At 33.9% G+C, this 15,364-nt stretch overlaps 1 protein-coding gene across 2 annotated transcripts; it reads right to left on the bottom strand.

Moving 5' to 3' along the window:
- Window positions 1-240: 240 nt before the first annotated feature.
- Window positions 241-2,662, bottom strand: otulina (OTU deubiquitinase with linear linkage specificity a). Of its 2 annotated transcripts, XM_037756644.1 has the most exons (4): window positions 2,417-2,662; window positions 2,094-2,215; window positions 641-942; window positions 241-583 (listed from the first exon to the last, which is right to left on the bottom strand). In XM_037756644.1, exons 1-4 carry the CDS (start codon window positions 2,528-2,530, stop codon window positions 399-401), a joined length of 723 nt encoding a protein of 240 aa, XP_037612572.1. In that variant the 5' UTR covers window positions 2,531-2,662; the 3' UTR covers window positions 241-398. The 2 variants fall into 2 exon arrangements, with proteins under 2 accessions (XP_037612572.1, XP_037612571.1); XM_037756643.1 differs by having other exon boundaries at window positions 241-942.
- Window positions 2,663-15,364: the final 12,702 nt, after the last annotated feature.

The raw sequence follows: 15,364 nt of genomic DNA on the forward strand, positions 1-15,364 counted from the left end.
TATTCTGCCACTCTGAATTATGGGAAAATATGTACAAGCTTACCTTTGTGGCAATGCTTTTGTTTATATGAATTTAAAGAAGTTATTGTTGTTTTACTAAGGGCCAAAACATTACCCAGATATTAGAACAAATTAATGGCAATTCTTTATTGCAAAAATATATGTATGGCCAAAAATAAATAGGGATTATTTGAACATTTTTTTTATTTAGTTGGGCAACAAAAGATGTGAGAACAGAAATGCAGTGAAATATAGCAAAACCATTTTTATTTTCAAGCATTCTTCAACCATCTTATACAAACTAGAAACTCAAAATCTTATTTTACATTATATACATCAAAAGCACTTCATTGCTGTAAAACCAGAATATTGTCTGCTGTGATTCTGATCTACAACCACTACATGTTCTCCATCTCCTGTATGTGACCGATCAGCTCCTGTGGTAGTCCGAGCTCTGAAACTAGATCCATGCAGAGCTGCAGGAGGTGGCTTAGACTCTCACTTGAGCTGGAGGAGGAGCAGTCAGTGGAGCCAGAACCGAGCTTTTGCTTCTGGTGAGACACAGGCAGGTCCATGTTTTCTCCTTTCTTGCAGCAGTCTGTTTCTTTACTTCCCTCTCCTCCACAGCAGCCTGGTTCTCCTTTCTTGCAGCAGTCTGTTTCTTTACTTCCCTCTCCTCCACAGCAGCCTGGTTCTCCTTTCTTGCAGCAGTCTGTTTCTTTACATCCCTCTCCTCCACAGCAGCCTGGATCTACCGGCTTCACCTCAAGATCCTCCATGCTCTCAGAGACGGAGCTCACGCTGGGAGGAGGATCCTCCATAGCCCTCCTGATGCCCTCCCTGATTGCGTCTTCATGCTTCGAAACCCGCTGCAGGAGGTCGGTCACCGAGGCCGGGACGGGGCTTTCCGGATGCTGGATCTGGCACCAGCACGATATAGCACTGTGACGGAGACACAAAGAGGCAACAGTGTCAGATACAATGGCACAGAGAAGAGACTGGGACGGACAACAGCTGGACAGAAAAGAGTCTTCTATAATGACCAGAACAAAAGAGGCTCATGATGTTTCTGTGCAAAAAAAGAGACTGAAACAGTGTTTTATAAAAGAGTGTTTTTAAAAAAAAAAAAAAGAAATTGAGAGGCAGGAGAAAAAAAGAAAAGAATAACAAAATACCCTTTTCCAATATATACTGTATATATGATTATGGGTAAAAAAAAATGGTTGCTGTTTATTACAACAAAATCCTGCAGAATGATTTTTAATATTTAAAAAGTGACACACATATACATCAAACAATATATGGAACTGCCCGGCCCTACATTAACACATTGTTTTCAATGTATATTATTCATTTATTATCTATTTTTGTTATGTTGTATAGTCTTAAATTGTGCAAAAATAAATAAACAAAACAACAAACAAATATATATAATTTCTTAAACCTGTAATCATGTTGGGAGCCCAGTTTTATTCACTGTTCTAACCCAATCAGAGTTTAGGACAGTGGATGTATGTATGTGTATATGTGTATGTATATGTGTATGTATATGCTTATATGTGTATGTATATGCTTATATATATATATATATATATATATATATATATATATATGTATGTATATGTGTATGTATGTATATGTGTATGTATATGCTTATATATATATATATATATATATGTATATGTGTATGTATGTGTATGTGTATGTATGTATATATTGCAGGTTGTATTGCATGTGCATATTGTATATTATAAATTGTATATTCTAAATAATAATTTGCACATATAAGAAAAGATAACAAATAGTCAATATGATTTATTTAAATATGTAAGTAATGAAATGGTATTGTGATTAAGTTATATTATAAGTAATGAATTGGTATTCTGGATTGATAATAAATTTATATTTTGATAAGGATAATTATATCAATAATTAATTTATATATCTGTATGACACAGATTAAAGGTAATAATTATAGTTAGAATAATTATAAATAATAATAATTATAGTTAAATTTAGGAAAATGTAATTAGAGTATATGTATGGCAATCTGAAGCTATATTTCCTATGAGATAAATAATATGATGATTTACCTCACAACTCCTTTGAGCCTTCCTGTAGCTACAGTCTGAGCTGCTCCCTCATGGAAGCCGATGTTGAATCCGGGCAGCAGCGCCGCATCCTCTCCGTGATCAGCTCCATCCACAAACCCATCCTGAACACAGCACCAGGCAGGAGAGGAAACACACATCACATGCTAAACTCAGCTTTACGACTCTGTTACACAACACTAATGACAGGAATACAAACACTACATGACAGACTGAGAGTTACCACTGCAACACACCCACTCAGGTAAACATTAGGAGTGAAACAGAGTTAGTACAACACGTGTTAAAGGTTAGTTATTGTTTACCCTGGTTCTCTTCTTCTTGTTAGATGCCCAATCCTTTTCCATCAAACTGAATTCGTCTCCATCCTCGTCGAACACATCTTCACTCTTTGTAGCTGCGTTAACCCAAGACATCATGAGAGCTATTGTTATGATATTAAAATAGACTGGTAATGTTTCACTAGCAGCTGAACGACTCTGACAGACAAACTCATGTGTTGCCTCAGCAGAAACTTCTAGCTAAACTGCGTCATCAGCTCGCGACTGAGAGGAAATACACCCTTTGATGGTACACATAAAAAAACAACATAGAAATAGTGACATTAATACTTTTTGTTTAATTGACGTGGTAGCTTAAAAACTTGAAAACATTATAGTAATTTTCATATTTTTATGGTAAATTTATTTTATATATATAAAATGGAAAAAAATTACCATAAAAATATGAAAACTATTATATATATATATATATATACATATATATATATATAAAAATTACCATAAAATAAAACTTGAATATATATATATATAAAAATTACCATAAAATAAAACTTGAATATATATATCTAAAAAAAATTACCATAAAATAAAACTTGAATATATATATCTAAAAAAAATTACCATAAAATAAAACTTGAAAACATTATAGTAGTTTTCATATTTTTATGGTAAATTTATTTTATATATATAAAATGGAAAAAATTACCATAAAAATATGAAAACTATTATGTATATATATACATATATATATATATAAATTACCATAAAATAAAACTTGAATATATATATCTAAAAAAAATTACCATAAAATAAAACTTGAAAACATTATAGTAGTTTTCATATTTTTATGGTAAATTCATTTTATATATATAAAATGGAAAAAATTACCATAAAAATATGAAAACTATTTTATATATATATATATTAAAATTAGCATAAAATAAAACTTGAATATATATATATAAAAATTACCATAAAATAAAACTTGAATATATATATATAAAAATTACCATAAAATAAAACTTGAAAACATTATAGTAGTTTTCATATTTTTATGGTAAATTCATTTTATATATATAAAATGGAAAAAATTACCATAAAAATATGAAAACTATTTTATATATATATATATATATATATATATATATATTTTTTTTTTTTTTTTATGGTACATTTTTCCATTTTATATATAAAATGGAAAAATGTACCATAAAAATATGAAAAGTATTATATATATACATATATATACATATATATGTATATATATATATATATATATATATATATATATATATATATATATATTTATTTTTTGTTTTGTTTTTTACTTTTGCAGTACTTTGCTATTTATCTCTTTATTTTCTCTTACTGTGTTTATTGTCAAGCACCAAAACACCAAACCTTATGTTTCAATATAAACCTGATTCTGATTATTTTTTCATGCTCCCATACCAAAAATGTTTTGGTTTGACATTCATAAATGGATCTCTTTGAAGCTTGATAACATTCAATTGAATGATATCAGACTCAGGCAGAAGCAGAGATAAATGGATAAATAATCCATTTTGCATTTTCTTACATTCATTTGTTAAAAAAATTTAAAATCCCTGAAAAAATATCAGTAAAAGACATAAAACTAACTATTTCATTAAAGGCTTTTCTATTAACACAATGCACAATACAATTTAAATATGTAAATGAGATGTTTGTTCTTATTTTATTTGATTGTGTTATTATGCATTTTTAAGTCTTGCCATTTTTTGTACTATTTATGTTTCCTCCCAAGGGTGTAGGCTACTTTTCCTTTAACACACACTTCTTCTGTGGTGTTTAACCAAAGATTGTGAAGCTGGTGAAGCTGTGGTGCACACTGCCATCTAGTGACGTCACCCATCAGATAATAACATGTTAAATCCTGCAGGGGGCGCTAGTGTCTCACTGTAAAACTGACTGAGGTTTACACAGATAACTGAGAGTACTCATAACCACCAAACATCCTCAGGCATCAACTGTGTTTACAGGTGATGGGAGAACAATTTAACCCCTAAACATATTTCCTATTTTATTTTTTAGTTTAGTCACCTCACAGATTTTGTCTCCTTATGTCTTTTATTTCTGTCTTACTCTTTATATTTATCAGTCTAACAGCACTGTGACTATCAATATTGTAATTTTTGTTTTTAATCAAATAGAGAGCTAAACAATTAATATAATAAAACACACATTATTTTAATTCTAGGCTCTATTTGGATGGCTATGGATGCAAAAACTCTAACTTCACGATGCCAAGGAAAGTTTGAACAATTTTTAAATGAAAAAATAGAAAATGTATCGTTGTTCAGTGAAAAACATGTATCTGTATATTTTTGTGATTTTTATAGGATTTCTGATAAATTGAAGAATTAAATTTGGGCTCAGACAATTCTCCTAAAAATGTCTGAAATTAATTATTGAAAAAATGCATTGTCTCAAAGCTTATTTATTATTGTATTTAACCTTTATTTAACCAGGCAAGTCAATTAGGAGCAAAATGTAATTTACAGTGGCGGCATGTCAAGGCTGTTTTTCTTATTTCTTTAAAAGTTGACAATTTGCACCTCAAAATAATGGAAAATAAAGTTGCACATATATGTGATATGTTTATGCAAGTTGCGTTGAGACAGATCAAATCAAATTAGACATTAATTTCACACGGTTGTTCATGATTTAAGTAAGTAGCATTTAACTCAATGTTTCTGTGGAAGAAAACAAAAAATCTCAATAAAAATGAGACATTTTTGCATATTATTTATAAAGAGATATCTGTGTTTTAAAAATGTTTTCTCTTTCTGTAAACATCTAATTTAACATTACTGACGAATAAATACATCGTATAGGTTTTGGTCAGAAACATATTGTCAGAGTGTCAAAAAGCATGTCTGCTGTTGTTGTTTTTCTTTCTTCTTCCATGAAACACTTAGTGCAGCCTGAACGCACCGGCTGTTTCAAATCACTGTCCAGTGCATCTTTACAGCTTCCTGTTTAAGTTTTCAAACAAGAAAATGTCATCCGTCATGACAAACACATTATCCACTCATCAATAATGCACCTCACCTCCCCCTTTTTCCCCCTCACTGTTGAGTAGAGAGATGTTTTATTTTCAGGTTTCCTCATTCTTTATGCTTTATGGGAAACACAGGAGAGAAAGCGGAACGCATGCCTTTTAGCCTGGTGGAAGACATTTGCAGGCGGCGGACAACAATGGCCTTGAGACTACTCCGAGGCCACGGTGGAGTTGTCTCCTGCTCTGGAAATGGAGGCCTCATTCATGGGCAGCCACACCTTCAGTCCCCCCTCGCTCAAAAGAGTCAAAACAACAAACCGGGGCAATCACCTGACACATTTCCATCCAATTTCCACTGCAGAATGTGTTCATTTTCAGGCTAATGGCATGTCATTTTGCTGGAGCCTTTGGTCAAGAATTAATCCTGGAATCAAAACAGATTTTCCGGGGAGCAATCTTCCATCAAGTATTGATTTTTTTACACTCACGGAGCCTGTACTCCCTAATTTAACCTGACAGCCAGCAGCACAATGGACTGGGAGCACCTTGGCATCTCACAGAGGGAGCCCTCCTCCTCCTCCTTCTCATCCTCCTCCTCCTCCATGAAGTGAAAGAGAGATTGAGAAGGAGGAAAAAAGGGACTCCCTGATGTATAAAACAAAGAGCATTGCTTACAGAAAACACAGAGATAAAGCTTCCGTCTCTCTGTTTTACCTCTAATTATGTTTTCTAGTATAGTGCGACTTGGGCAGGTATAAGGCTGAGAGGGAGAAGGGGAGAGTGTTCTGGGGCCATCAGCTATCATTATGTGCCTGTTGACATCTCCCTGTCTTTGAGTGATTCTCATCTGTGATTTCCCCCGGCCATTTTCCGCAGATGTGCGAAGAGGGGTTTCATCATGGCCCCATAAAAAGGGCCCAAAGTGTCGGCGCAGACCCTCACTAATAAGAAAGCAAAGATGTGTCCGACCATGTCACTCCTCTCCCATCCATATCTGCTCTCTCCGTGCCTTCAGATATGCAATCATTCTCTTTTCTCCCCCTCTTCTCTCTCCGTTCTCTGTGTGCTGTAAGTATACTATACCGTATACGTATAGAGGTCAGCAGGATGAGAGGATGATGGAGGGCAGGGCTGGCTATTTTCCCGCCAGCTCTTAAAGCTGCGATGACCCATGAGCAGTGAGAGTTGCACTTTGCCAAAGGGTTTTCCATGTGCTGCTTACAAACTACCTGACAGGAGGGGAAACAATTTCAGTTTTCATCTGCTGCTTTTAACTCATAATCGGCCATTTCAGGCAAAAAAAAAGGGGTGCGATGCTTCTGTTTGGTCATGTTTTAGGTTAAGTAGCGCATTATTATACACGGGCAGGGCCGTAACCACGGAGAGATCTAGAGAGGATGGACCCCTGAGTGCAACCCCGGCATCATTTATGGTCATTTTGCATTTATTTCTGTGGTATCCTGCAGGTTTACCATAACTCTAACTCACTGTTTCAATCCTTCTCCTTGCCACAACAGATCCACTGACACACAAAATACTACAGTAGACTGATTCCCAACCTTTGTTGCTTGCGACCTTGTGACCTCTTACATAGAAAATGTCCACTTGGCTGCGCTGCAAAAGCAGAGGAACTACAGAAGCAGTAAAGTGGAGAAAAAAAATGGAGTTAGAAAAGTTTTCAGGCCTGTTTAAGATGATTAAGATCCAACGTAAGACCAAAAAAAATGCAGATAATCTTCTTTAATCACTTTACCTTTAGTCACCTTCATATACCGTAGGCTACTTTATATACTTCACATAAAGCAGTATAGACTGCTGGTGTGAAAGTTGGAACAAAATGAGTTTGTGGTGAAGTCAGGATTCATGTTTAAAAATGTATTCATGATAAAAGTTTCTTTTTGAGGACTTAACTCATTTACATTTTCCAACCTTATGAATTTCAAGTGGCAGACATATAGATACACTTTGAAATGAACCCGAGGACGTGATGTAATGAGTCGTATAAAACACATGAAATAATAGTCTGATGCTCAAGGTCAACACAAGGAGAGCCATAATATCTTTTACAAGCTACAAGCGCAGAGCTATACAAACTGTAACTATTAAATACATTATGAAAGTATGAAAACTATTCACCGACTGGAGATTTGATGGGTGTTAAAATCGTTTTCATCATGTCCTTGTCGTATGTCCACTGGATCAAAAGAAACACATTCATATGTGTAACGGCGACAAGGATGTGAACTTTAAAATAAAGTTTTATTCATTACAGACTTTTATCTTCAACTATATAGAAATGTAGAGCAGTAGTGGAAGAAGTACTTATGTCCTTTACTGAAGTAAAAGTAGCAATACTGCACTGTAAAATAAACCATTACGATTCTTGCATTAGAAATGTTAGATTGCTTGTTACTGTTGATGCATAAATGTGAAACATTTTACTGCTGTAGTTGGTTGAGATGGAGATAATTTAATTAATTTGGTAAAACTTTATTTTACAGATCCCACAGTTTCTTGTGATTTCCTAGAAAGTCTCTTTTGTAAACGCTAATTAAACACAAATAACTGTCTAAGAAAATTATCCATACTTTCCCTATAATTTGTATTAAATTACATATATTTCCCAGGAAATTCCTATAAATCTAAGAGGAAATAACAGGAACTGCAAAATAAAATGTTATACCTGTAATTTAACCACTATGCTGTTGGTTAGAGTATTCAGATCATTTACATAAGTAAAAGTATCAATACTACAATCTAGAAGTACTTTGTTACAAGTAAAAGTCCTGCATTCAAGATTTTACTGAAGTAAAAGTACAAAAGTATTAGAATCAATATATACTTAAAGTATAGTATAAAGTAAAGCATGTTTGTTTTTGATTATTATTTATTCTTATTCTTGTAAAGCACTTTGTGAATCGTGTTCTATGAAAGGTGCTATACTAAATAAATGTATTATTTTTTAATTATGATTTATTATTATAATTATTATAAGAATTATTAACAGTAATGATAATAATAGCAATACTAATAATAACAATAACAATAACATATAATAATAATACATTATTATTAATAAGTTCTAATTGTTAATAATCTTGTTAATATTATTATTATCAAAGTACCAAAAGTAAAAGTATACATTATGCAGAAATGATTGTTTCAGAATAATATATATTATACCACTAGATTATAGATCATTATTGATGCATTTATGTGTAAGCATCACTTTAATGTTGCCGCTGGTAAAGATGGAGCTAATTTCAACAAATGTATATACTGCTATAATAACACATCATAATTAATTTGATTAATTCATTATATTTGGTATTAAAGAGGACCTATATTATACTTCTGTGTGTTATATAATTTTTTAAGCATGTAAAAGGTCTGCAAAGTTACAAAGCCCAAAGTCCACAATAAAAGGAGAAACACTGCTCCCGAACGGCCTGAAATGCCTCGCTTGAAGTCCCGCCTTTTCCTCCGTAACGTGGTGATGTCACCAAGTAATACATTTGCATAAAACCTGCCTTGCGACTAGTTTGGCACGCCAACATTCAAACAAAGCTAGTTACGGAAGCTGAAAAGAGGTGCTGCAGCACAGACGGTATGAGAAAAATAAAGTGTTTTTTGAACATTAAAGCATGTAAACATGTTCTAGTAGAAACCTAAAATACAAGTATGAACCTGAAAATGAGCATAATAGGTCTTCTTTAACAATCTGAATCTGCAAAGTAACTGTCAAATAAATGTAGTGGAGTACAAAGTATAATTGGCTACCAAAATGTAGTGGAGTAGAAGTATAAAGTAGCATAAAATGGTACAGTACTGAAATACATGTACTTGTGGTATAGAGTGTATCTGCAGGAGGCAGGTGGAAAGCAGGTGTGCAACAGCAGCTGTAACAGTCTCACCTGTGTGTTTCTGAGACTTTTGGGAAAGATTCCTTCACCGAAACACTAAGCAGAGTTGGAGCGCTGTTAGAAAACAGAGACATCACCGCCTAAAGACATGCATTCAAAAACTGGGCTGCTAGAAAGTTAAATGGACTATGAGGCGATGCAATCAGCTGCTCAAGTCAGACAGGTGTCTCTGTAAAGACCCGGGCTATTAACTCCTCTACCTGCAAATACCTCACAGTGTGTCATTGCTAATAACGCTGAAAAAAACACACAGGAACAACAGTGAAAGCAAAAGGGATCATATGCATGGCCAACCCCGATTGCATGTGAGGATTGGTAATTGCACCCCCAGAGGCATCTGGGTGTGCAGAGCAGCAAAGTGGGAGACGCCTGAGCAGCTCGGGCTTCACAGTCAGTGTACCAACATCTCAACCTTGAGGAGGAAGTGAAAACAAGAAGGCGGAGGAGCGGGAGGGTGAGGGATATACCGACAGTTCATTTACCCAGAACATCAGCCCACCGCGCATTGTCTGAAAGATAAGGAAAGTGAATGCTTCATGCCTGATGGAAAACAAAGGCAGCAATTTAAAGCCATCTGCATCCAACACATGCACTCTCTCCCTCCACCTCTCTGTTTCTGTGTCCTGACTGATATTGAAACATAATCCATTTGGAGCGCCGACATGTCATAATATTTCTACCGGCCTCCCTCTCTCTCCCAGTCAGGACTATTTCAGGTGGTTGCAGGTTGAACAGACCAGAGTCTTCACTTTGATTCTGTTTAGAGAGAAATATATATATATAGAGAGAGATGGAGGGACACAAAGAAAATGACTTATAGTTCACTTTAAATCCTTCTTAAGGAGACCTCAGCTGTCCTGTAGGTTCAGAAAATAACAATAAACCCCAAGATTCAGAGGTCAAAACTCTTCTCTACTGGATTACCGTCTTTACGAGAAATATAATACACCACAAAGGCCCCGCTGTCAATCCACAAACTACTGTTTATTTCTCTTAGATCTCTGCCAAGTTAAGAAAAGAAGAAGAAAATGTAGTATTTCCACTCCTCTTTGAGTTTTCTTCAAAATATTCTGCATTTGTCCCTGAAGCACTTTGAACTGAGCACTTTACTTTTAAACGTTCACTTATTAAACTTCATCTTTACTTAATATCATACTTTATGTACTGAATATGATGCTTATTACTAATGGCTTGTTGCTTGTGGGTTCTTAAGATTCTTTTTTAGGTTTTTCCTGATCCAAATCCGGGGTGTAAAGTTGTATGTATATTTATGTGTTTAATTAAAGAGGACCTATTATGCTTATTTTCAGGTGCATACTTGTATTTTGTGTTTCTAATAGAACATGTTGACATGCTTTAATGTTGAAAAAATGCTTTATTTTTCTCATACCGGCTGTGCCGCAACACCTCTTTTCACCCTCTGTCTGAAACGCTCTGTTTTAGCCCCGCCCGTCCAGAAAAGCTCAGTCTGCTCTGATTGGTGAGCTGGCCCACTCTGTTGTGATTGGTCAACCAAACCAAACTCCTCAGACTCTGCTCCAGCTCCGCTCTAACTAGCTTTGTTTGAGGGTGTGCCACTAAACTAACTGATATGCAGGTATTATGCAAATGTGTTACTTGATGACATCACCATGTTACAGAAGAAAAGGCGGGACTTCAAGCAAGGCGTTTCAGGGAGTTCAGGAGCAGTGTTTCTCCTTTTGGTGTGGACTTTGGGCTTTGTAACTTTCTTCTTACTTGCCTAATCTAGATTGGATTACTGAGTCTGTTTAACAATTTGACTTTGGTAAATTAATCTATTGCACAATTTAGCACAACATGAGCTGAAATAATAAGACTTGAGGCCCTATTTTGTAGTGGTGCCTTCAACTTTAAATCTAGTTTTATTGCCTTTATTTCATTTTATATTGTGCTAAAACTTTGCATTGCCCAATTCGTAATCCAGACATGGGGTACCAAGTCACTGAGCGCATGAGGAGTGTGGTTATTTGGGCATTTATGGATAAGTTTAATATATATAATATCTAATATATGAAATTAAAATGTTAACATACTGTTTTCTTAAGACCTGGCAGTGGTGGGATCCTATCTCATGTTGTAAGATTGTAAAACTCTCTGAGACAAACCTGTGATTTTGGGCTATATGAATAAAATTGACTTTACTGAATTAAAATCTAATCTTTATGAAAAGTGGGTCATAAAATATAGGAAATATTTCAGGTAACTTTCTTTACTCCTGTTTGTTTTAAGTGCCATCATGAAAAATGTCTTTAAATTTACGCAGGTATACAAATATGAAGATCTTTAGGAAAAGGAGCTTTTTAGGAATGGGATATTACTTCCTTTTTTTATTAAAGTTGTTAAATAAGGATAAAGGATACTATAAAACTTAAGAAACTTGTGCACAAAGACAAACTTTTTGTGCATCTGATCAGATTCCCATCCAGGAATGATTGATACAAAGCTCAAACCTTGACATTTACTCTATAATTCTGCACCAGGATTCCTTTAAACCGTGCCGTTACCCTTCATTCAAAAGCAACCGCTGTGCTGTTGGAGAGACAGAGAATAGAAAGTAAACTTTTATCAGCAGCAGAATACAAACAGTTTGAGAAAACAGATATGGGTCAGGAGCTGCATCTGCACAATTACATTGTTAATGGGAAAGACAATAAAAATGGCGCGGATGGAAAACAAAAGAACATCAAATAACTGACTGGAGCTGTGTACACCTCAGCCATCACCACTCAAAAATACATCCAGTGTTTTGAAATGAAGGGGGGTGAGAGAGAGCTGAAAGGAAGACGAAAAAGCATCTTGAACATCAGTTTTCAGTCTAATGTTAATAATTTATGTTGTCTGTGCTTTTTATTATTATTATTTATTTATTTACTACTTTCTTTTCAGCAGCCTGCCCGTTTTTCAAAGGCATCATGGACAGGGAAGCCGTATCAAACTTTTGAGTTTAGTTTCAAAAGACTTTCTCCCCGTTTATTTATATATTTCTTCTTCTTTACACTTGTCTTGTTGTTATTTGGTGAGGCAAACACATGAAGCTTTGATGAGAAGCAAACCTGACATGTAGCCTATTCTTCTCTACTGACCCCAAGGAAATCTAAATAAATAGCTAAATATTGCAAGGCTACTCTCGTAGCCCCGTCTCTCATTAAACACATCAAATAGTCACTTCATCTATCAGCACCAACAATAGGTTAAATGTCAAAAAAACATCTTAAATCTTAAGGCGTCTGTGCATGATGATTTAAGATGCTCTTGACCATGACCTCTCTCCGAGAGAGAAAGTCAGGATTTTATTTGACATTTTCAATCACTGTGTTTATGTGTGGAGTTGAAAAGATGAAGATGAAAAGAGAAGTCAGTGATGTTTGTAGAATATTTGTATGTTACTGAAACCTTTGAACCTTTGAACTGAGCAATACCTGTGTTACATCTATCTATCCATCTATCCGTCTATCTGTCTGTCTGTTTATCTATGTTGCTTATCTTTTCTATCCTGGAAATATTAACCATATATGAAATAGTATAATATATGAAATCAATGATAAATTAATGTAAATTGAACACATTTAAACGTAAGTTTAACCGCACCAAACTGCATGAATTTCGCTATAGAGAGATGGCTGCTAGTTGTCGTTAGCATGAGTTTAGCTACGTTTTTACATCATGACTAAATTTAAAAACATACTGGATTTCCAAGATTGTAATCAATGATAAATTAACACTATAATGAATTTAAATATGTGATTTAGTTTAACCAAACCAAATCAAATCACATGAATCCCACTGGAGTCAATAGCTTAGATGGCAGCTAGGCTACTCTGCTAAACCGTTAGCAAGAGTTTCGCTTGTTTTTTTTTCTCCAACATGATTTAATTTAACTACAGTCTCATATAGTTATGTGGAATAACAAACTGAGTTACCAACATTGGAATCAATGGTAATTTAAACAGCAATATAATACATTTATGTGATGTATAGCTTGCTAAACAACATAAAAAAACTGAATAGTGCTAATCTGCTCAGCTCATTAGCTGTAGTTTAGATGCTTTTTCCATCATGATTGGATTTAGCCACTCATTTAGTTATGTGGAATAACAAATGTTAGGCTACCCAATTTAAAATCAAGAATATATTAATCTACAATATAAAATTGGAGTCAAAAACTTAGATGGCAGTTAGGCTACTGCTAATCTGCCAAACTAGTTACCGTTAGCAAGAGTTTAGCTTGGTTTTTTTTCACCATCATGATTTCATTTAACTACTTTCTCATTTAGTTATGTAGAATAACAAACTGAGTTACCAACATTGGAATCAATGGTAATTTAAACAACAATACAATACATTTATGTGATGTATAGATTGCTATACAACATCAAAAAGCTAGTTAGTGGTAATCTGCTCAGCTCATTAGCTTTAGCAGGCGTTTTTAGATGTTTATTTTTCCATCCCAGGAATATATTAATCTACAATATAATACATTTAATATGTGATTTAGCTTATCTCAATCAAACCACATGAATTCCACTAGAGTCAATAACTGAGATGGCAGTTAGGCTGCTGCTAATCTGCTAAACTAGTTACCGTTAGCAAGAGTTTGGCCCGTTTTTTTTCATCCATGATTTAATTTAACTACTTTCTCATTTAGTTATGTAGAATAACAAACTGAGTTACCAACATTGGAATCAATTGTAATTTAAACAACAATATAATACATTTATGTGATGTATAGCTAGTTAAACAACATCAAAAAGCTGAAATAGCAGTTAATGCTAATCTGCTCAGCTCATTAGCTTCATGATTGGATTTAGCCACTCATTTAGTTATGTGGAATAACAAATGTTAGGCTACCAAATTTAAAATTAAGAATATATTAATCTACAATATAATACATTTAATATGTGATTTAGCTTAACTAAATCAAACCACGTGAATTCCACTGGAGTCAATAGCTTAGATGGCAGTTAGGCTACCGTTAGCTAGTTACCGTAAGCAAGAGTTTAGCTTGTTTTTTTCCCTCCATCATCATTTAATTTAACTACTTTCTCATTTAGTTATGTAGAATAACAAATTGAGTTACCAACATTGGAATAAATGGTAATTTACATGACAATTTAATACATTTATGTGATGATACATGAAGTCCACTAGAGTCAAAAGCTGAAACGGCAGTTATCGCTAATCTGCTTAGCTCGTTAGCCGGAGTTCAGCTGTATTTTCAATCATGATTGCCTCATTTAGTTGTGTGGAATAACAAATGTTACCAAATTTAAAATAAAAAAGATTCATCTACAATATAATATGTGATTTAAAGTTAGTTTAATCACTCAAAATCACATGAATTCCAGCAGTGTGTCAAATGGCAGTTGATGTTACGGCTAAACTAGTTAGCTTTAGCAGGAGTTTAGCTGTTTCTTCTATCATGATTGCTTCATTTAGTTATGTGGAATAACAAATGTTACCAAATTTAAAATAAAAAAGATTCATCTACAATATAATATGTGATTTAAAGGCAGTTTAATCACTCAAAATCACATGAATTCCACTAGTGTCAAATGGCAGTTAATGCTTTTTTGATCACACTTGAGTCTAGGTATTTAGGTTTATGTCACTGCAGCATTAATATTGTGAAATAACAAACTGAATACTAAAATATTAGTTAATCATATTTTTTAATTACAGATTAGGCTACAGCGAGGAAAAAAATCAGTAAGTAAATATAATCTATTTCTAGCTTTAGTTAAGGCTAGCAGTGGATATCTCATAAGTTAGTTGTTCGTCCCTGTGACAATTTTACATGTTTTCTTATGAAATATATTTCTATGGTATAATTATTTTTAGGCAATATGAAAAAAACAGATGCCAAACAATCAGATTCCTGTCTTTAAATTCAGCTTTGACAAAATAAGTAGGCCTATTTACTGTGTTTTAATCTCTAAAAAAGAAATAATTCCACTGAAAACAGGACACAAAATTCATGTCAAACAA

The sequence above is a fragment of the Sebastes umbrosus genome, chromosome 21, assembly GCF_015220745.1.
Source record: "Sebastes umbrosus isolate fSebUmb1 chromosome 21, fSebUmb1.pri, whole genome shotgun sequence".
NCBI lineage: Eukaryota > Metazoa > Chordata > Actinopteri > Perciformes > Sebastidae > Sebastes > Sebastes umbrosus.